Below are 20,392 nucleotides of genomic sequence, written 5' to 3'. Positions count from 1 at the left end.
TGTGCCTGGGAGCAGGCAGTGCCTGGTGCTGGGCAGGAGCCAGGGGGATGGGAGTCAGCTCCTGGTGCGGACAGCAATGCCGGGTGAAGCGTGGGAGTGCCTCCCCCAAACCCAGAGCCTTTAGCCCCGTTTCAGAGCAAGCCTGGCGCTCTGCTCTGCTGGAGCTGCAGTGGCTGAGTCGCAGCTAATTACACAGTGTCACCAGAGCATCCTCCTGGTTGCTGTGGGAACCACAGGCCATACTTCGTGGCCCCCTGGGGCTGCTTACTTCCCGCAGGGAGGGCATTGGGAAGGACAGGGTGGGGCGTGGAACTGCCTCAGCTCTGGCTTGGGTGGGTTGGGCTGGATGAGCTTAGAGGTCTTTTCCAACAGAAATGATTCTGTGATTGCATGATTCCTGCACAACTCCCAGCACATCCACAACCCCCCCAGGGTTTGGCCCCTGGAAGCTCAGCACCTCGCAGTGCTTGCCCTGTGCCCTGGCCTGGTCCAGTGCCCTTTCAGACACTCCAGGATGGGCCCAGGTGCCCAGCTGGGGCCCTGGACACGGCTGCGGGTGCCCTGCATCCAGCTGGGGAGGGAGCCTGCCATCCTGGTCCTGGCCCCAGAAGCTCATTAGTGATGCTCCCGCCCCCAGCCCGGTCCCTGCGGACAGGGGAGTGCAGGAGGCTCTAATGGCTCTGAGCGGCTCTTGGTGGAGGCTCGATGGAGGCGGGAGCAGGAGGGGCTGTGGTTTCTGCCTCCACTGGAGCCGCAACTGCCTCTGCCCAGGGCTGGCCGGGAAGATGCTGGATGGGCACCTGCTCCAGCTGCTCCTTACCGCGGCTCTGTTGCCCAGCATCCTTGGGACAGGTACAGCCCCATTCCTGCCCCTCCTGCTCCCTGAGCCCATCCCTGATGGGGCCTTGTCCCCTGAGGGTCGCTCCCCGACAACGGTGGGGATCTGTGCTGGGAGGCTCTGCAGGGAGAGGTGGTGGTCCATACTGGGGATGGGGGCCCAGGTGTGGTGGTGCTGGGTTTCTCCCACTGCCGCGCTTCTGTGGGGTCTAAGTGCTGTCCCCACAGGGCACACAGGGAGGGGTTCAGAACGGGGCTGGGGGCTGACCTGCTGTCCTGGGCGTTTTCCCCTCCTCCCTGCCACCATCACTACCCTTGTCCACGTTTGCCCTTGCCGAGGCCTCGGTGAGCACTGGAGGTCACGGCGTACTCAGGGCCGTGGCAGCAGAAGGCAGTGCCAGGGGAGCTCTGCTCAGCCACTGCTGCCTCGTGGGGTGTAGCCCCCTCTGAGGGGCGAGCTGGGCCCCCCGTGCCATGTTAGCCAGGCTCCCTGGGAGTGCTGAGCCCAGCCCAGCGCAGGCCTGCTCCGCTGCATCGCGGCACAGAGCATGGTGTGGGGCTGGCAGCCTGTCCTGCAGGCGCTGCGCAGTTTCCGCGTCCCCGCGGCGGGGGCTCGTTCCCTGCGCTCTGCAATGCCCTGCTCCCCGCTGCAGTCTTGGTGCAGAACCTGCACCTCTGCGAGGGCTACGTGGGCCCTGATGGCCGCTCCCACCCCGGCTTCTACTGCCCGCGGCTGACGGACCCGCCCGGGCACCGCTACTGCTGCCAGCCCCGCCTGGACGCTCTCAAGTCCTGCTGCTCTCAGCTGGCCCTGGAAGCCCTCACTGGAGTGAACCTCTCGAGCCTGGCTAGCCCCGGCCTGCTGCGGTGAGCAGGGCTGCAGCGGGCTGCGCTCCTGACGATGGGGCCCCTCGGGACACTCCCGGCGGCTTCTCCTGGCTGCTGGGGCAGGGGCTGTGGCGTCCCTCGGAGCCCACAGGGGCCCGCCTGGCCCTCCCCGGTACCACGGCAGGGTCACGGCTGCCCCCTGAAGCGCCCCACCCCGCAGGAACCCGCTGGCCCTGCCTTTCGTGGGGCTCTATGGGCTCCTCGTCCTCGTGCTGATGGCCATCGACCTCTGCCACTTCTACCGGAGCCGCCGGTGCCGCCTCCGCCGCCTGCTGCCCCGCGGCTGCTGCGTGCCCCGTGGGGCCCCGCGGGGGCACCCGGCCCGCACCCGGGCTCCGCACGGCGCCCCCAGAGTGACCCGGCCCGGCCAGGGCTGCTGAGGGCGGGCACGGCACGGCAAGGGGGGTACACAGGGGGCGCTGGCACCCGGGGGGGCCGCGGGACGGGAGGGGAGGGGGGTCACTCACATCCCGGGGGGTGGATGGGGGGAACACGCGCACCTCAGGGTGCCGCACGGGGGGTAGGACGGGGGGGACACTCGAACGGCAGGGTTAACAAGGGGCTGTACGGGGGACACTCTCGCTTTCCGGGGCTCAGTACGGGGCACACTCGCTTTCCGGGGCTCAGTACGGGGCTGTACGGGGTACACTCTCTCTCCGGGGTTCCGTACGGGGGACACTCGCTTTCTGGGGCTCAGAGCGGGGCGGCGGGAGGGTGCGGGGGACGCGGGGACACACACGGGGCCGCCGCCCGTCGGTGCTGGCACCGCCGGGCCGCGAGGCGGCGCTGCAGCGTCGGCCCCGCCCGCCTCCGGGCGCGCCCCGTCACGTGACGAGGGCGGTGGCGTCAGGGTTCCCCGGGCGATTCGCGGTGACGTCACGGGTGCGGCGCCATGGAGGAGCCGGTGAGCGGGGCCGGGCGGGACCGGCCGGCGGGTCCCTGTCCCGGGGGTCACTGTCCCGGGAGTCCCTGCATCCCTGTCCCGAGGGTCCCTGTACCGGGGGGTCCCTGTCCCGGGAGTTCCTGCATCCCTGTCCCGGGGGTCCCTGTACCGGGGGTCACTGTCCCGGGGGTCCCTGCATCCCTGTCCCGGGGGGTCCCTGTCCCGGGGGTCCCTGCATCCCTATACCTGGGGTCCCTGTCCCGGCGGGTTCACTGTCCCAGGGGGGTCACTGTCCCGGGGGTCTCTGGATCGCTGTGCCGGGAATCCCTCTCCCGGGATCCCTCTCCCGGGCTCCCTGTTCGGGGCTCCCTGTCCTGGGCTCCCTCTCTCGGGGCTCCCTGTCCCGGGCTCCCTGTCCCGGGCTCCCTGTCCCGGGGCTCCCTGTCCCGGGGCTCCCTGTCCGGGGCTCCCTGTCCCGCGTCCGTGCGGGGCCCAGGGCTGTGTCCCAGCCGGTGCCCCTCGGCAGGTGACGGCGGAGCAGCTTCGGGCGCGGGGTAACGCGCTGTTCCAGGCGGGGGATCACGCAGCCGCCCTCGCTGCCTACACGGAGGCTCTGAGCCTGAGCGAGGCCCCGTCGGAGCGCGCCGTGCTGCACCGAAACCGGGCCGCGTGTTACCTGAAGCTGGTGAGCGCTGGGCGGGTGCGTCCCCGCGGCCTGCACGAACCTGCCCGGCTGGCTGGGGCTGTTCCCAAGCAGTCACAGTCTCTCTGATCTCTGGCAGGGAATCTTTGTCTGGGGCAGGGGGTGGACACGAGGAACTTTAAGGGCTTGAGTAGACCAGAAGTGCCTGAAAAGCACGGGGGGCTGTAGGGCTCCTTGGACACTTTCTGAGGGTCGTATTCTGGGAAAGACAGGGTGTCCCACTGTGCTGGCTCCCTGTCTCCAGTGCCGCCGTTCCCATCCTGTCTCCAGTCCCCAAAGTTAGGAGCGTGGGCTGCGTGCGGCTTGTGCCAGCAGTGCTCAGGCATTTTTCTCTGCTGTCTGTGCACAGGAGGATTACGCCAAGGCAGAGGCCGATGCCACCCAAGGTACAGTCGGTGGGGCTGGGAGCAGCCTGCAGGCCGCCCGTGGGGCGCCGGGCGGGCGCAGGGCCCGGTGAGTGACCGCTGTGCGCAGCCATCGCCGCGGACGGGCGGGACGTGAAGGCGCTGTTCCGCCGCAGCCAGGCGCTGCAGCAGCTGGGCCGCATGGACCAGGCCGTCAGCGACCTGCAGCGCTGCCTCAGCCTGGAGCCCCGCAACAAGGCCTTCCAGGAGGCCCTGCGTGCCCTGGGCAGCAGCATGCACGAGAAGGTCAGCGGGGCGCACTGGGGCTGCCGGCCCGCTGGGGCTGTGGGGCTGTGCCTGGCGGGAGAAGGCGGGGAGGACTGAGCCGCTCTTTCTGCTCTGTTGCAGATGAAGGCCATGGCCTGCACGGACTCGAAAGTAGAGCAGATGTTCCAGATCTTGCTGGATCTTGAAGAAAAGGATGCGGAGAAGAAGCAGAAAGTCTGACCTCAGGGAGTGGGGTGCAGTGCTGTGGCTGGGAGGAGAGGAGGGGAGGATTGTTGCTCCTGGCCAGTGGTGGCTAAGTGGTGCTGCCTGGGCAGGCTGGGCTTGCTGCCCACAGAATGCTCCCCAAGACAGGGGCGGAGAGTGGGTGGCTGCAGCTGCTAGCAGTTCCTTGTGCAGTGTGCTGCTGTGACCCAGACAGAACTCTCCTTCCACAGGCTGCACAGAACCTGATCGTGCTGGCACGGGAAGAGGCTGGAGCAGAGAAGATCTTCCAGAGTGACGGTGTGCGGCTGCTGATGCAGCTGCTGGACACGGCCAAGGCTGACCTGATGCTGGCAGCCCTGCGCACGCTGGTGGGGCTGTGCTCCGGCCACCGCTCTCGTGTAGGTGCCACCACACCCCAGGGCTGGGCCCAGGGAAAGCCGTGCTGGGGAGGCTGCAGAGGGACACAGGGGAGCTCCGAGCTGTTACCTGCCAGGCCTGAACTTGTGAGAGGAAACCATCCTGATAAGGGGCTGGGGAGCGGCAAGGCTTCCCCAAGGGCTCCGGAGGACAGGTGTGCTTGTACCTGCAGACCACGGCCATCCTGGCGGAACTGGGGGCTCCCCGTCTCGCGGCGGTGCTGGGTGTGGAGCACGAGCAGGTGTCCCTGGCTGCCTGCAACCTGCTGCACGTCGTGTTCGACTCCCTGAAGGAGGGGCTGCAGAAGGACTTCCGTGGGAAGGAGGATGCAGTGGTGCTGGGTGAGTGTGGGCTGCCCTGGCTGGCTCTTGCACGGGGACAGCCCCAGGTAGGTGCAAGAGGTGCCATGGGGCTATTTGCTGCTGCCCTGTCACTGCTCCCTGCGGCAAAGCCAGGCTCTGATCCAAGGTTAACAGGAGGCAGAAGCCCCTGGTCATGGCAGCATCTCTGCCAGCTGTACCATGGGGGGGTGGGGCCATGCCCAGGGTGCTGACTGCTGGGCTCTGTCTTTTTTGGAAGATTCCTCCAAGGACCTGAAATTGCTGATCAAGCACCTCCTGGAGCTGCTAGTGCTGGAAGGGGCCTCAGCGCATGGCCGTGACAACGCCCTCAACCTGCTCATCAAAGTGGTGCCCAGGAGGTCACCAAAGGAGACCAACAACAGCCTGAGCCTCTGGGTGATTGATCAGGGTTAGTGGAATGGCTAGCAGTGTCCTGCTGGGGCATTGTGCTCCTCTGCCCCAGGTCTGCACATGCCACCGTGCCCCTCACTGGGCTGTCTGACCTTTCCCAGGCCTGAAGAAAATCCTGGAGGTGGGCAGCACCGTGTGCGGCAGCTCGGGCAGCCTGCCCCTGACAGAGAACAGCCGCATGAGCACCTCTGTTCTGCTGAGCAAACTCTATGAGGACCTGAAGTGTGATGCCGAGAGGGAAAACTTCCACCGTCTGTGTGAGGACTATGTGAGGTGAGCCAGGGTGTCCTGGGAGTGACGGGGCTTTTGTCACCTGCAGCCTGGCAGCACCTGTCACCCTCAGTGCTAATGCTGGCTGGGGACCTGCTGTGGGGAAGGTTCCGCAGGTGGGGCAGGGAGAAGCAGGTGGATCATGCTGACCCTTTCTGGTGGTCTTTCCCTGAAGGAGCTGGTTCGAGGGGCACGAGCTGCCAGGAAAGCTGCGGGCCATTCAGACAGTGTCGTGCCTGCTGCAGGGTCCCTCAGATGCAGGGAACAGGGTGCTGGAGCTGGAGGGCATCATGGACAGCGTGCTGTCCCTCTGCGCCTCTGTGTGCGAGGCTCACCAGCTGGTGGCCGTGGAGGCGCTGATCCACGCGGCCGACAAGGCCAAGCGCGCCTCCTTCATCACGGCCAACGGCGTCAACCTGCTCAAGGAGATCTACAAGCACAGCGAGAGGGACAGCATCCGCATCCGCGCCCTCGTGGTGAGCAGCTGGCACGGGGTGGGCTGTGGGTGTGGAACTGCTCATGGTGAGCAGCTGGCACAGGGTGTGACAGGGCCCTGGCTGGGCTGTGGGTGCGGCACCGCCGGTCACAGTGCTGCTCCCCCCTGCTGTGGGTCCAGGACTCACATCAGGTTGCCTACATGCATTCCTGCTCCCACACTCTGTTCCTGGCTGCAGGGACTCTGCAAGCTGGGATCTGCTGGCGGCACGGACTTCAGCATGAAGCAGTTTGCCGAGGGATCCACCATGAAGCTGGCCAAGCAGTGCCGCAAGTGAGCGGGGCCGGGTGTGGGGAGTGGGTAAGGTGCCCCCCAGCTGGGCTCCCTGCAGCTGGGCTGTGCACAGCCCCGCAGCCAGGCTCAGGGAGCACTCTCCAGGTGGCTCTGCAACGAAGCCATCGATGCGGGCACGCGGCGCTGGGCTGTGGAGGGCCTGGCCTACCTCACCTTCGATGCAGATGTCAAGGAGGAGTTTGTGGAGGACAAGGCAGCAATGCAGGCCATGTTCCAGCTGGCCAAGGTGCATACCAAGAGCTGTGGGATGGGCACCCTGGCACTAGGGAAATGTTCTGCAGCAGGTGTGGGGCTCATGCTCGGGGGGGGTGTGTGGGACAAGCTGGGTGGGCTCCAGTCCTGGCTGCTCCGCCCTGCTGTGAGTGTGACAGGTGCCCACTGTCGCCGCAGTCAGAGGACAGGAGTGTGCTCTATGCTGTTGCCTCCACGCTGGTGAACTGTACCAACAGCTATGACCACGAGGAGCCGGACCCGCAGATGCTGGAGCTGGCCAAGTATGCCAAGCAGCACATCCCGGAGCAGCACCCCAAGGTGAGCAGGGCACGGCTGCGCTTAGGAGGAGAGCGCGTGGTGGGACAGCCTGGGCTCCCAGCGCGGACACGGTGTCCTTGAGGCCCGCGGGGGGGTCGGGCACCTGCGCAGGTGCTCCTGAGCCCAGCGTGCCCTGCCCGTGGCACAGGACAAGCCCGAGTTTGTGAAGCGGCGCGTGCGGAAGCTGCTGACGGCCGGCGTGGTGTCGGCTCTGGCCTGCATGGTGAAGAGCGAGAACCCGGCGCTCACCAGCTCCTGCCGGGAGCTCATCTCCAGGTGGGACAGAGGGAGCCGGGTTCCCAGCCTGCCGGCATCCTGTTGGTGAACTTGCGTGCCTGTGCTGAAGGCCAGCTCCTGGACAGCAGGGAGGATGTCCAGGAGTCTGGTGCAGCCTGGGCCCACTGTGCTGCAACCAGTCCCACTTGGTCCCTAGAGTGTTCCTGGCACTGGTGGAGGAGGCAGAAGACCGGGGTGGTGTGGTTGCTCAGGGAGGAGGCAAGGTGAGAGCATGGATCCCCTGTGCTTCTGCCCTGCACTGCTCCAGGGTGCTGGCGCTCTGTGGTTTAGCAGGGCTGCACTGGCTCCCTTGGACATGAGGCTGGGGAAAGCTGTGGCTGCCCTGGTGCTGTGGCCTTGGCTGCAGGACAGGCTGCTGTTTCTGCCCCCAGGCTCTGATCCCACTGTCCCTGGAGGGCACTGAGGTGGGGCAGACCAAGGCAGCGCAGGCCCTAGCAAAGATCACCATCACGTCCAACCCGGAGATGGCGTTCCCTGGGGAGCGGGTGAGTGCTGGGGGCTGCCAGGCAGGGGCTCAGCTGGGAGCAGCAGTGGGCATTGACTCAGTGCCATGTGTTCTGTCTCCCCAGATCTATGAGGTGGTGCGGCCCCTGGTCAGCCTCCTGCACCTGCAGCGCACGGGCCTGGAGAACTTTGAGGGGCTGATGGCCTTGACCAACCTGGCTGGCATCAGCGAGAGGCTGCGGTAGGGATGGGGGAGAGGGGCTGGCTGTGCCCTGGGGGGCTGCCCTGGGCAGGGAGCGCTCACTGCCCGCTTGCCTCCCAGGCAGAAGATCCTGAAAGAGCGCGCTGTGCCCATGATCGAGGGCTACATGTTTGAGGAGCACGAGCTGATCCGGCTAGCCGCAACTGAGTGCATGTGCAACATGGCCATGAGCAAGGAGGTGAAGGCCGGGATGGGCTGGGGTCTGTGCTGGGCTGCTGGACCACCGCACCCCCCCGATCCCTGCTCTTTCCCCTGTGCAGGTGCAGGAGATGTTCCTGGCTGAGGGCAGTGACCGGCTGAAGCTGATGGTCCTGTACAGTGGGGAGGAGGATGAGAAGCTGCGGCGGGCAGCCTCGGGCACCCTAGCCATGCTGACTACCCTGCATCCCCCCATCTGCAAGCGGATTCCCCAGGTGGTGAGTGCACCCTAACACAGCACCCTGTGTCCCATATTCCCTCCCTGCGGTGGCCTGGAGCTCTGGCCCCAGAAGCCAGGGCAGCCGGTCGTGTCTTGGGCCCGACTCTGAGATGGGGCTGTGGTGGGGAGCTGGAACCCTTCCCTTGGGGTCCGTGATGATGTTGGCCCCGCTCCCCTGCAGACGGTGCACTGGCTGGAGATCCTGCAGGCCCTGCTGCTGAGCCCCAGTGCGGAGCTGCAGCACCGTGGCGCCGTGGTGGTGATGAACATGATGGCAGCTGCTCGGGAGGTGGCCGAGCAGCTCATCGCCAGCGAGATGCTGGAGATCCTCTCTGTGCTTGCCAAGGACAAGGACAAGCCGCGGGTGGCGCAGGCGGCCCAGGAGAGCCTGGCACACGCCGTGGCTTACGGGCTCATCAAGCCCAACCCGGGGCTCGCCTGAGGCCCGCGGGTCCCGCACGCTGCACACGCTGCCCAGGCCGAGGCTCACACGCTGTCCCAGGGCCGCCCTGGGCTCGGGCTGCACGCGGAGCTGGCTCAGCACTGCCCGGGGCGGGGGCCACGCTGTCCCGGGCGCTGCCCCGGGGCGAGGGGAGCACCGGGCTTGCCGCTGCCTTTGCCACCGTCTGCCTTAGCCGGGAGGGCTGACCCGGGGCGGGCCCGGCGCGGCGGAGCCAGGCCCGCCCGGGAACACTAAAGCTACTCTTGGACCACGGCCCGGCCTCCGTCCGTCTGTCCGTCTGTCCGCCCGCCCCGCGCCGTCACGTCCGGCCCCTCCTCTGCCGGTTCCGCCCCGGCCATGGCGGCGCCCGCCTGCCTGTGGCTCGCGTTCGGGTTCAGCCCCGAGGAGGCGGCCGGGGAGCCGGGCCCGGGCCCGGGCCCCTGGCGGCTGGAGGCGGGCCCCGAGGGCATCTCCCGCGTGTGGCCCGCCTGGAGCTACGTGGTCGTGGAGACCGGTGAGCGCGCCCGGCCCGCCCGGAGCCCCGGTGCCGTCCCTCCCGCGGGGCAGCGCGGCCCTTGGCCGGCCCGTGCCCGCTCCCCCTGCCGCTCCCCGGGATGGCGGGTCCCGTCCCCACCGTGCGCTGCCGCGCCGGTCGCCTCGGTTCGTCCTGTCCGCCCCTTCCCCTGACGCCGCTTCCCCCGGGATGGGACTCCCCCAGCCCCCAGCGCTCCCACCGCGCCCGTTCCCCCGGGATGGGACTCCCCCAGCCCCCAGCGCTCCCACCGCGCCCGTTCCCCCGGGATGGGACTCCCCCAGCCCCCAGCGCTCCCACCGCGCCCGTTCCCCGCCGGTCCCCCGGTGACGTTCCCGTCCCGTCCTCCCAGACCCCCGCGCTGTCCCCGTCCCGTTCCCCGGGCTGTGCCCGGGGCCGGTCGCTGAGATGCCGCCGCGGCAGGCGCGGGGCTGGAGGTGCGGAGCGCGGGGCTGCGGCGGCGGCTGCCGGGCTGGGCCGAGGCGCTGCCGTCCGAGACGCACCTGGTGCTGCGGGGCGCGGCGGCGGCCGGCGCCTGGCGGCGGGAGGCGGCGCTGGGGGCAGCGCTGCAGGGCGAGCCCGCCTGGAGCCGGCCGCTGCCCCCGGAGCCGCCCTGGCGCCGGCCGCTGCCGCTCCTGCCCGGCGGCTTCGCCACGCCGCGGCCGCCCTTCTTCACCGCGCTGCCGGCCGGCGTGCGGGCCCGGCGGCTGGTGCTGGGCACGGAGCACGCCCTGGCGCTGGGCGCCGCCGGGGAGGTGTTCTCCTGGGGCGGCGGCAGGTGAGCGGGGCTCAGCGGGCACAGCGGGGCGGCGGGTGGGCCTGCAGGAGCTCCGGGACAAGCACGGTGCTGGTGGGAGGCAGAGAGAACGGTGGGGGTGGATGCAGAAGGGATACGGGGGAGTGCAGGTGAGAGGGTGTCGGAATGGGGGTCGCCTCGGGGGCTGAACCCCCATTAGCCTGCACGAACTGCCTGGGGCCAGCATACGCCTCCTGACTTTCCCCTGGGGTGGAGTTGGGAATGTTACCTTACAGCTGACAGAAGCGTTGGGGTACAGCTGCAGGTGCCCAGTGCTCGCCCACCTGCTGGTGGGACCTGTCCCCCACCACAGCCAGGTCCCCCGGCACAGGCATCCCAAATCAAGGCTTCTCTTGGGGGGTGATGGCCTCGCCATGCCCCTGTTCCCCCCGAGTCCACCCTCGCTGGCAGCAAAGCTCTTGTGTTCTGAACTGGAGATTGATTCCATCAGTCTGTGACTGATTCCATCAGCTCAGTGCCAGGTCCCTCTGGTACAGCCTGTGGAGGGGAATGAACCCCTTGGGAAAAGCCTCCAGCGCCCTGTGTCAGCTGCCAGCAGCTGAACTTGGGCGCATTTAACAGCTGGTGGCACTGCTCAGTTTATTGTCACAAAGGTGTTCTTGTATTTGTTTTGGTTTAGGGTAAATTTTGGGAGGAAATTTCTGAGGTGGGTTCTTTTAGAAAGTATATTCAAGTGGCCCCTCCCCTACATTGGTTTGGGGAAAGATATCTTTGGAGAAAAGTGGAAAAAAGTTATTTATTTAATAAGCAAAGAGTTTACAAGTATAAAAAAATAATAATATTAAACAAAAAAAAATTGCTGTTCCGAAGAGATGGCAAATTTGGAGAGTTTTTGTGAGGTGTAGATTATTGTTTGCTTAGTCTTTTATTAGATTTTCTGGCTCTGGAATGCAGCATTCTAGGCTTTGGGGGGTTATAGGTGTGAGCTCTTGGTGTTCTCTTGGGTTTTCAGTTTAGGGTAGGTTTGAACAGTTCTAAGAAAAAGAAAACTCCTAGTCTAGGGAACTTCACTGCCTCAGCTAGCTAAACTAACTAAAAAGCAGAGTGCTTTCTCCTGCTGTCTGTTTGTGCTGCAAACAACACAGTCTAGGAGAAGGATGTGGGGGAGTGAGTGCAGTTTTTGAAAACAAACTCTGTTCCTTTTTTCCTCCTTTTGCTCTCAGAGCCAGTCTTAAAAGCGCAGAACTTAATATCCAGCATAAAGAGAACAGGTGGCGGGGGATACAAGCACCATAAAGTCACTCTGGGACAGGTGTTCATTCGGGGGTGTATTTGCTGCCCAGTCGGGTTTTCCCAGAAGGTGCTGGAGAGCCACAGGTGCCCTGGATCCCTGCTTTCTGCTGGTGCCTGATGAGGCTTGGCCCCGGGAGCTGGTTGTTCTCAGCTGTAGCGCGGGAGGGTTGCTCTGTTCCTCTTTGCTGCTTGAGGAAGACAAGCCCAGCAGTGCTCGTGTGTCACAGAGCTGCGTGCCCTGGCCCAGTGCCTTCCCTGTTGTCACCGCTCAGGAGCGTTTCCCTCCCTGTCCCTGCTCCCCGCTCGCTGGTGGCAGACACAACGCTCAGCTATCATCAGCAGTTGTTGCTTTGCCAGCACTGCATTATTTGGTCCTTCTTCCCTTCAGAGGAAAGGTGTCTACATGTGGGGATGTGTACTTGAGGATTAGCTTTTTTGTAGCTTGGTTATTCAGCACATCTGAGAATCCTCTCGCGCCTGCCTGTGCCAGTGTGTCCCACAGTGTGACAGCTGTGCTGTGTGATAGCCGGGTGCTGGCCCAGCTCACCCTTTGTAGCCCCTCTCCTGCTGCTGGCTGTGGTCAGCTTTACCCTCTCGTGAGGGAGTGCCCAGAGCCACTTTCCTGTTGCAGCAGGCCCTTCCGTGCCGCTCAGCTCTCAGTGTGTCTGCCTCAGTCCTCTGCAGATTCCATATGGAATGTGAACATTCCATTCCTTTCCATTCCACAACGTGAACAGCCTTTCCAGTCCTGAGCTGTCACATTGAAGCTCCCCAGACCAAACAGGCGCCGCTCTGCAGCGGAGCTGCTCCCGCCAGCCCCTCCTGCTCCTGCCCCATCTCTGACAACGGCAGCCCCCGGTGCTGTGTCCCGCTGCTGCCCACGCACCCCTGGCTGTAGCTGGTGTTGTGGTGCGGGGCATCACTCTCCCCCTGGCGCTTGGCTTTTCCTGGGGTTAATTCTGCTCAGCTGTGGCTGTTCCCTCAGCTGCTCGGGCTCTGCCAGCCTGGAGCTGGGTTGGTGGCGGCAGGAAGGGCTTGGTGGGGTCTGTGGGCAGGAGGCAGGAGCTGTATGCGGTGGGCTGTGTGTCTGTCTGTCCGTCTGTCTGTCAATCCGTGTGTGTCCCTGCAGGCACGGGCAGCTGGGCCACGGGCAGCTGGAGGCGGAGCTGCAGCCGCGGCTGGTGGAGGCACTGGCCGGGGTGCCCATGCGGGCGGTGGCGGCCGGCGGGTGGCATTCGGCCAGCGTCAGCGGTGAGGGCCGGGCCGGGCTGGGCTGGGCCGGGCTGGGCTGCCCTGGGCTGCTCTGGGTGGGACGGCTGGGCACACTGCTGGCGGCACATGGCCTGGGGGGACCTGGCTGTGTGGGGTGTGGGTGTCCCCGGAGCACCCAGTGCTGCCAGCAGGTGCGGCCCAGCCTAAGCTCTGCCTGATGCGTTTTTCCCCCACCGCAGAGGCAGGAGACCTGTACATGTGGGGCTGGAACGAGTCGGGGCAGCTGGCCCTGCCCTCCAAAGCGCTGGCAGAGGAGCGAGCGCGGGATGAGGCCAAGGGCGCAGGTGGGTGCTGGGGGCATTGACTCAGTGCCGCGTGGCCGGGCTGAGGGCAGGGGGCCGGGTTCCTGCACAGCCCCTGCAGCTCAGCGCAGGGCCAGCCTGCTTCAGCCTGTGAGCAATGCTGCTGTCCCCTCTTGTGTAGGGAGCACCAAGCTGATGCCCTGCCAGGAGCAGCTGGCTGCCCAGGATGCTGCATTCATCTCCATCCAGGCGTTCCCTGCGCTGCTGGATCTGCCACAGGACCTGGAGGTCAGCGCGGTCAGCTGTGGCTCGCGACACACAGCCGCGGTCACGCGTGAGTGTCCAGCGGGGCAGGGGCACTGAGAGGTGCTGGCGCTCACCGGGACCCTCGGGGCAGTGCCACTGGGGGCAGGGGCACTGTGGGGGATGGAGCTCACTGGGTGCTGCCTGATGGTGCTGTCCCTGTTGCAGGAGGCGGGGAGCTCTACACCTGGGGCTGGGGTAAGTGGCACCCCTGCTTTGGGACTGCACAACCTCCCTGGGAGCAGCTTCTGGTTCCTGTTCTCTCGCCCTTGGCTCTTCTGTCGCTGTCCGAGTTCTGTCTACACTGGGGGCTCTTGTGTTCCCTCCCTCCCTCCCTCCCTCCCCACAAACACCAGGAGCAATTGCCGTGTGGGGCCCCAGGGCCACGCTGTGTCATGACTGTTTCTGCAGGTAAATACGGGCAGCTGGGACACGGGAACAACACCAGCTGTGACCAGGCACACCGCGTGGAGCACCTGGTGGCCGAGGGGCTGCGGGTGGAGGAGGTGGTGTGTGGGCCCTGGACCACCTATGTGCGTGTGCGGGAGCATTGAGGGCCCCAGGAGCTGTGCGTGCTGCAGATGGGGGTGAGGGCAGGCTCTGCTCTGCAGGACCAGCTCCAGGACTGCTCTGTGCTCAGGGCAGGGCAGGCAGCCCTCCTGCGGCACAGGACGGGACCTGAGTGACACGCTGGAGTGGGGCTGCAGCTGCATCAGGGCCAGGGACACCCTGGGGCAGGCTGGATGTGTTCATTAAATTCACTTTTCCGTAAGGGCTGCAGTGTTGGTGTGTGTGAGCCATGTTCCAGCATATCGGGCTCCAGTGAAGCTGTCCTGGGGCGGGGACTGCACGGGGGTGTGCCTGCGTTTGTGTGAGCACGGTGCTCGTTCTGGGGAGTGGCACAGACAGCAGCGCTGGCACAGAGCTGGGGCTGATTCTGCTCCTCTGGGGCGTGCAGAAGAACTCAGGGGGACTGGGACGCACAGCTGGACCAGGGGGCGCAGAGCACGGTCCGCACTGAGGTGCGGCTCTGGCTCGGCACGGTCCGCACTGAGGTGCGGCCGTGGCTCGCCAGGGCACAGCGGCGCTAGTTTTTTCAGCCAATCAGGATTCGGATTGGACTGCTTCTTCAGCCAATCCGGATGAGGATTGAAAGTTCGAGGTTTTTGTTGTTTTTTTTTTTTTTAGCCAATGAGGAAATGATGGGGACAGCTCCTTGTTTGGCCAATCACCTCATGGATTGGAGCGCCAGCTCTTTCAGCCAATCAGAGCTCGGAATTCCAGTTTATTTGGCCAATCCGGGCACAGATTGAGGCCGCTGGACTTGGCCGGAAAAGCAGCAGCCCTGCTCCTGATTGGCTGAGACCCGCCAGGCCGCGCCCCGCGGATCTGTGCTGCCCTCGCTCCGCGCAGGGACCCCCAGACGCGCCCGGAGGCTGAGGCTGTACAAGGACTTTATTTACAACATCTAAAATTTTTTATTTAATAAAAGCACATTTCTAAAGCAGCAACGGAGGGGAGCGTTATCCGGGAGCGGGAGCTGCTGCAGGCCCTGCATTGCTGCCGGAGCAGGGCTGCATCACGCGGCATTGTTGGTGGTGGAGTTGAGAACACGGGAGATACTTTCAGAGCTGGAAGCCTTTGAGAGTTGGCGCTGTGGAAACAAGCGGGGAAACGAGCGGGATGAGGGAAGGGAGGGGGCTGCTGCCTCACAGCTCAGAGGGGACAGAGAGAGGCAGGCCAGGCCGCCAATGGGAGATGGAATACAAATTGTATTATGTAGCCCATGAACATTAATGCCTTTCTTTACTGAAGTGTATAAAGAGTAGAAAACTTTTGTTAGTGTCCCACAATGGTAAATCCCTGGCTCAGCCCAGCCTGATGCGAGGACAGAGGCTGTCCCGGGTGCCCAGGGTCCCCACCCTGAGAGAGGAAGGCAGCCCCCCCGGAGCCCCTGCTCACTCCACGCTCAGGGGCTCTGCCTTGGAGCTGTCCCTGCACGGCTCTGTCCCCGGCGCTGCTCAGGGCCCTCTGCCACCAGCTCTGCCAGAAGCTCTCCATGGGGCAGAGGGGACACAGGGGGACACACGGGGGGACACAGGAGGAGCAAAGGTCCTGTGCTGTGCAGTGACAGGGGGGTTAGAAGAGGTGAATTACCGCAAACTCAGAATAGGTGCTGGCAACAGAACTAACGCTGTGGTTATGCTGGGCAGGGGCTCTGGGGGTGCACCCACCACTCAGGGTGGTTCTGTCCAGCTGCAACGCGTTCTCCTTGTTCTGCTCCCTCAGCCTGCGTCGGGGGGGCTTCACTGCCGGGCGGGTGGGGGTCCGGGCCCGGCTGAACTGTGGGGAAAGGTGACAGTTACGGGATGCAGGAGAGCTGTGGCACCTGTAGCGCCCTCCCCTCTGAAGAGCCAGAGCAGGGTCAGGCTCCGGGGGCTCTCCAGACTCTGCGCTCCAATTCTGGCCCCTGAAACACACAGCACAGAATCACAGAGTCCTGCAATGGTGTGGGTGGGAAGGGACTTTAAAGCCCATCTTGTTCCCCTCCCCTGCCATAGGCAAGGATGCTCAGGCTCTGTCTGGCAGCCCACACACATTTTGAAGGTCCCTCAAGCTGCAGGCTCAGCACTAAGGAACAGGTGCACTAGAAATATCGGCTGGACTAAGATTTTCTGGCGCCCTCCTCCTCCTCCCTCAGGTCCCAGAAACAGCCCAGCAGGATGGCAGCAGCCCCACCGCAAACTGCAGACAAACAGGGGCTTCTGTCCCCCACGGGCTCAGCAGGGGAGGCGGTGAACCACGGGGTGACAGCAGAAGAGCGGCACCGCCTCAGCTGACCTGTCCCCTGCAGCCCAGCCCCGGCAGGGAGTCCCCAAGGCCCCTCACCTTCTTCCCGGAGGGAGGCAGCCGAGAGGTGGGCGAGTGGGAGAGGGCTGCCCCAAGGGCCGAGCGAACAGTGGTGTTGGACGCGGTGCTGGCGCTGGAGGTGCCGTGGAGCTGAGCAGAGAGCAGAGCGCGCGTCACACAGGACACCTTCCCTTGCCCTGGGCTGCAGCACCCGAGCCGTCCCCACGGGGCCGAGCCAGCCCGAGGCTGCGCTCCAGGCACGCCCAGCCCAGCCCAGCGCCTGCAGGGACGTTTTACCTTGCTTACTTTGGCAGGTGTGTGGGGGCTGAGCATGCGCCGCTTGATGGGCGTGCGGGGGGCGCTGCCGTAGAGCATCTCCGCCTCCATCTCCCGGCTCTTCTTGAGGTGCTGTGGGACACGGCTGCACTCACACACTGAGCACCGGGGGCTGCCGACAGTGTGACACCGCCAGGCTCCCTGCTGACAGCCTGGCACGGCCTCGCAGCAGGAACTTCAGCACAGAGTCACACAAGGCCAGAGCAAAGCGTCACCTCGGCCCGCTCAGACGTGACAGCCGTGGGCACCAGCCCCAGTGCTGCTGCCTCCAAGCTGGGAATGAGCCGGCAGAGCCCAGGGCGGTGGCCGGGGCCCAGCAGGGACTGCCCTAGGCTGGCATTCTCAGGCAGGAGCCAGGGACACTCCCAGGCAGGAGCCAACACGCTCAGCTCTGTACTCACCCGCTCCTGCTTCTCCTTCTCCTTCTCCAGCCGGTACTGCTGCCACTGCTCTGACACATATTCCACGAACTGCTGCCCCTTCACCAGGAAAGGTCCCTTGAACTCCTCCTCCCAGGTCTGGACCTTCCTCTCCAGGTCCTCCTGCAGCTGATCAGGACACGAGGGCAGTGTAGGGGCTGCCCTGACCGCAGGTGTCCCCACACCCAAGGATCCCTTTTCCTCTGTCAGTGGGACCACAGGTCCTTCCCCAGGGCTGGACCTACCCTGGACAGCGTCTTCTGCAGCTTTGCTCGCTGCTTCTCCTCCTTCAGAAGGTTTCCTCCTCGATTGGTGAAGCGACTGGGGTCATTTGCTTTACTCTGGTAGAGAAGGGTGGTCAGGAGAGGCACAGACACACCACCCAGACCCCTCAACCTCACATGGCGAAGGCCCCAGAGGAGCCAGCCCTGCACAAACACCCCAGTGCTCGAAACACAGCACCTCATCCCTGCACTGGCCCGCCCTGGCTCCCCAGTGGCTCCCAGCTCCTTCCAGAGCACTGTCCCAGGGGAGCAGAGGCACACCCTGACCCACGGCTCCCCATGCTCCTGCCCAGACAATACCTCCAGCTCCAGGAACAGCTTCCAGTTCTCCTCCCACTTCTGAACAGCCTGAAACAGATCTTTGTGTCTTTCATAGTGGATCTTCATCTTTCCCACCTCAGCGTCATGCAGCTCGAGCAGGGTCTCTGTGTAATCCTCTGGAGGGGGACAAGAGCCAGGTCAGGGGGCTGCTGGAAGCCCTGGGATCCCTCCCCACATCTGCCTGCCCAGCCAGCACCCACCATCATAGAAGGGGCTGAACCTTTCCCTCTGCTCTTGGCTGTAGAAGCATTTGTCCCAGTAGTCAGCCAGCTCTGCCCGGATGGCGTGGATGACGGATTTCATGTTCTGCAGCTTCAGCTCCTCCAGACGGTCCACCTCCTGCTGCAGCTGCCCCGGGAGCAGAGCAAGGTCAGCGAGGAGAGGGGAGAACAGGGTTCATCTTCAGCGTGAGCCGCTCTCTAGAGGAGGCAGCTGCAGCACGAGCCTCCAGCTCCTCCCTCCACAAAGGCAGAATTTCCCCGCTCCCCTCAGCCCTCACCGAGCAGCCAGGAGCACGAGAGCCCCCGGGGCTGCTGCCCCAGCCCTGCCCCGTGAGCACCGCAAGGTCTTACAGCTCTCCTGGTGCGGGCTCTGGAGCCGGCCAGGTGCACGGCCGAGGAGTCTCTCTGCTCCTGCGGGATCTGCAGCCGCTCCCAGAGCGCCAGGATCCGCGAGCGCAGCTCCGCGCACAGCGCCTCGTTCAGGGCCCGCCGCCGTTCCAGCTGCACACGGGAGGGAAGGGAGGGAAGGGGAGTGTGGGGTCAGCGCAGCCTCCGGCTCTGCTGCACCCACTGAGCCTCACCGCTGGGCAGGGGCTTCTCCTAAGCTACACCTCACTGGCTCCTTCCCCGGTTCCTATGCCTCAACACAGGTGCTCCTGAGGCTCTCCCTCTCTTTTCCCTGATAGAGCCTCAGCTCGATACTGCCTGGAGACCAAGGTCAGCCACGAGGCCAATGGGGGAGAGGGGCACCTTGGGGGGTGTGTGTGGGAGAGGAGAACATCTCACAGCACGGCTGAATTAAACATCTATGGATATTATGCCAAAGCCTCTTTTGCTTCTTTACCCTGGAATTTACTAGCAGCAATTCAAACTGCAACACACCGTGGCACACGAGAGCCCCTCGGTGCCCCTGGAAGCATGCTCTAACACACAGCAGCCTTGCCAGAGCCCAGCGGCTGCTCTTACATCGCGGTGGCAGCCCCAGCTCTGGCCCAGAGTGCTGCGTACCTGCTGCAGCAGGTTCTGGAGGGCCCTGATGTTGTCCTCGGACAGGCAGAACGCCTCCTCATCCTCACACACCACGTCCCGCTCGAAGCTGGTGTCCGGGGTGTGGTCCAGCTCCTCCATGAGCAGAACGATCTGACGCTTGTTGCTGACAAATTCTTCCCGCCTTTGCTCCTGGGGTGGGTGCAGTGTCAGACCCAGGGCCCCCTGTGGGCGCCTCAGCGGCCCCTGAGCCCCAGGCTCACCTTCAGGGTGTTGAGGGAGGCCACGTGGCGCCGGTAGCGGTCCAGGTCGTCCAGGCTGGGCACGGTGCCGGTGTCGATGGAGAACAGGGCTGTGCACAGGATGTCACACAGGGCCCGGTCCTGCTCCTGCAGGGCCTTCAGCTCCTGCTTACGGTCCCGCTTCTGCTTCTGCAGGACCTCCACACACGTGCGCAGGTTCTTCTCCATCTGCAGGATGGTACTTTCCTCCGTCTGCAAGAGGCCAGAAATCAGCTCTGTTCCACACTTCTCCAGCACCCGGCTCATGCTTGGGAGTTTTTATACAAACACGGGGCCACCAGGCCTGGTTGTGAGTGAAATGTTCCCCAGGAAGGTGCATGAACACCAGCAACACGCCAAACAAGGTGCTGGAGAGCACCACACAGCCACCTCCCAATGCCTGGCCTGTGAGGAGCCACAAAGCCCTCGCCTCTACCAAGCATCCAGAAAAGCAGTTCTGAATAGATATTTGCCTTCTGAGCTCGGGCCTCTTGGGACACCCAGGCAGAGCCCAGGATCCCCCGCCTCACCTCAAAGGGGCCCAGCTGGAGCTCCCGGCACAGAGTGTCCAGCTCCTTCCTGCACACGGCGATGCTCTTCAGCAGACGCTCCTTCAGGCTTTCCTCCTCCGCCACCATCATGTCCAGGAGGCTCTGCACACGGGTGTGGTTAGAGGCAGGGCGTGGGAACCGAGGGCGGGCAGGGCAGCAGGACCACGGAGAGGGACCCGCGGCTGTGCCCGAGCGGGTGTGGGGAGCGCGGAAGGACGGGGCTGCGCGGGGCGAGGGCAGAGCGCGGCAACAGCCGGGCAGGGACCCCCGGCGCTCGCGGCAGCCCCGGCCCCGTGCTGAGCCCCGAGAGAGCGGCGCTGGGTGGGCTCAGGCCGAGCCGCTCGGGCCGCGGGCTGCCGCTGCATGCAGCAGGTGCGCGGCCCAACAGAAGAACCGGCGGCCCTCACCTTGATGTGCTTCCGGACGACGTCCGTGCGCTCCAGGCGCTGCTCCTCGGGAATGCCGATCTCCTCCCAGATGTCCCGCAGCGCGGCCAAGGCGCGGTTCAGGCAGGACACGGCCTCGTTGGCCAGCGCCTCGCTGGGCACGGCGGGGCCGTCAGCGGCACGGCCGGGCCGGGGCCCGAGAGCCTGCGAGCCCCGCCCGTCCCTCCGGCACCACCCGCCGCGCTCCGCAGCGCCTCCGCCCCGCCGCGCCCCAGCCCCGAGTCCCGGTTCGCCCCGGCTCCCGTTCCCGGCCCCGGTGTGCCCCCGTTATCCCGGTTTTCGCGGTTATCCCGGCCCCGGTGCCGCACCTTTTCCTCACCGCTCCGCGCTCCATCGCTGCGCGCCGCCGATTCAAACTGACTGGCTGCCGCGCCGCCGCGGCCCCGCCCACAACCGCCACCCGGGCCGCGCCCCCGAGCCGCCCCCAGCCAATGGCAGTGCAGAGCCTTGGGCGCTGCCAGCCAATCCGAAGCGAGACCGCCGCCGCGCCCTGCGCGGTAACGGCGCCCCCGCGCGGCCGCATTTGG

The 20,392-nt window shown here is 65.2% G+C and overlaps 4 protein-coding genes across 7 annotated transcripts; 3 read left to right on the top strand and 1 right to left on the bottom strand.

Annotated features, from left to right (window-relative positions):
* Nucleotides 1-785: 785 nt before the first annotated feature.
* On the top strand, nt 786-2,105 carry LOC134425050 (protein shisa-like-1). The gene is made up of 3 exons (XM_063169238.1): nt 786-852; nt 1,491-1,704; nt 1,886-2,105. Exons 1-3 carry the CDS (start codon nt 786-788, stop codon nt 2,103-2,105), a joined length of 501 nt encoding a protein of 166 aa, XP_063025308.1.
* Nucleotides 2,106-2,558: 453 nt separating this feature from the next.
* Nucleotides 2,559-8,989, top strand: UNC45A (unc-45 myosin chaperone A). The gene is made up of 20 exons (XM_063170083.1): nt 2,559-2,629; nt 3,135-3,293; nt 3,661-3,697; nt 3,786-3,961; nt 4,064-4,156; nt 4,378-4,545; nt 4,737-4,905; nt 5,144-5,314; nt 5,418-5,589; nt 5,762-6,062; nt 6,261-6,355; nt 6,461-6,602; nt 6,767-6,907; nt 7,056-7,183; nt 7,341-7,407; nt 7,576-7,689; nt 7,774-7,889; nt 7,971-8,088; nt 8,171-8,326; nt 8,510-8,989. The coding sequence occupies exons 1-20, from the start codon at nt 2,618-2,620 to the stop codon at nt 8,768-8,770; spliced, it is 2,796 nt and encodes a 931-aa protein (XP_063026153.1). The 5' UTR covers nt 2,559-2,617; the 3' UTR covers nt 8,771-8,989.
* A 123-nt stretch (nt 8,990-9,112) lies between these two features.
* Nucleotides 9,113-13,941, top strand: RCCD1 (RCC1 domain containing 1). The gene is made up of 7 exons (XM_063170089.1): nt 9,113-9,284; nt 9,726-10,080; nt 12,482-12,603; nt 12,804-12,908; nt 13,048-13,200; nt 13,338-13,367; nt 13,581-13,941. Exons 1-7 carry the CDS (start codon nt 9,128-9,130, stop codon nt 13,721-13,723), a joined length of 1,065 nt encoding a protein of 354 aa, XP_063026159.1. The 5' UTR covers nt 9,113-9,127; the 3' UTR covers nt 13,724-13,941.
* A 682-nt stretch (nt 13,942-14,623) lies between these two features.
* On the bottom strand, nt 14,624-20,246 carry PRC1 (protein regulator of cytokinesis 1). Of its 4 annotated transcripts, none has more exons than XM_063170084.1 (14): nt 20,174-20,246; nt 19,827-19,959; nt 19,399-19,521; nt 18,851-19,081; nt 18,609-18,779; nt 17,952-18,101; nt 17,580-17,727; nt 17,359-17,495; nt 17,020-17,115; nt 16,757-16,903; nt 16,317-16,427; nt 16,059-16,169; nt 15,327-15,512; nt 14,624-14,823 (listed from the first exon to the last, which is right to left on the bottom strand). In XM_063170084.1, exons 1-14 carry the CDS (start codon nt 20,197-20,199, stop codon nt 14,749-14,751), a joined length of 1,845 nt encoding a protein of 614 aa, XP_063026154.1. In that variant the 5' UTR covers nt 20,200-20,246; the 3' UTR covers nt 14,624-14,748. The 4 variants fall into 4 exon arrangements, with proteins under 4 accessions (XP_063026154.1, XP_063026157.1, XP_063026158.1 ...); XM_063170087.1 differs by having other exon boundaries at nt 15,363-15,512; XM_063170088.1 differs by having other exon boundaries at nt 15,404-15,512.
* Between the last annotated feature and the right edge of the window lie 146 nt (nt 20,247-20,392).

Source organism: Melospiza melodia, chromosome 15 (assembly GCF_035770615.1).
Source record: "Melospiza melodia melodia isolate bMelMel2 chromosome 15, bMelMel2.pri, whole genome shotgun sequence".
Taxonomy (NCBI): Eukaryota; Metazoa; Chordata; class Aves; order Passeriformes; family Passerellidae; genus Melospiza; species Melospiza melodia.
The sequence above is the reverse complement of the archived record's forward strand: the minus strand, read 5'-3'. Positions and strand labels throughout refer to the sequence as shown.

Coding starts and splice junctions, on each gene's coding strand:
- UNC45A (XM_063170083.1), top strand. Junction 5,315..5,417: donor CCTCTGGGTGATTGATCAGG/GTTAGTGGAATG, acceptor GACCTTTCCCAG/GCCTGAAGAAAATCCTGGAG. Junction 7,690..7,773: donor TGGCGTTCCCTGGGGAGCGG/GTGAGTGCTGGG, acceptor CTGTCTCCCCAG/ATCTATGAGGTGGTGCGGCC.
- PRC1 (XM_063170084.1), bottom strand. CDS start 20,199: ATGGAGCGCGGAGCGGTGAGGAAAAG. Junction 18,780..18,850: donor CCTCCCTCAACACCCTGAAG/GTGAGCCTGGGG, acceptor CACCCACCCCAG/GAGCAAAGGCGGGAAGAATT. Junction 18,102..18,608: donor TCCAGAACCTGCTGCAGCAG/GTACGCAGCACT, acceptor TCCCGTGTGCAG/CTGGAACGGCGGCGGGCCCT.
- LOC134425050 (XM_063169238.1), top strand. CDS start 786: ATGCTGGATGGGCACCTGCTCCAGCTGCTCCTTACCGCGGCTCTGTTG. Junction 853..1,490: donor GCCCAGCATCCTTGGGACAG/GTACAGCCCCAT, acceptor TCCCCGCTGCAG/TCTTGGTGCAGAACCTGCAC. Junction 1,705..1,885: donor GCTAGCCCCGGCCTGCTGCG/GTGAGCAGGGCT, acceptor CCCACCCCGCAG/GAACCCGCTGGCCCTGCCTT.
- RCCD1 (XM_063170089.1), top strand. CDS start 9,128: ATGGCGGCGCCCGCCTGCCTGTGGCTCGCGTTCGGGTTCAGCCCCGAG. Junction 9,285..9,725: donor CTACGTGGTCGTGGAGACCG/GTGAGCGCGCCC, acceptor CCGCCGCGGCAG/GCGCGGGGCTGGAGGTGCGG. Junction 12,909..13,047: donor GGATGAGGCCAAGGGCGCAG/GTGGGTGCTGGG, acceptor CCTCTTGTGTAG/GGAGCACCAAGCTGATGCCC.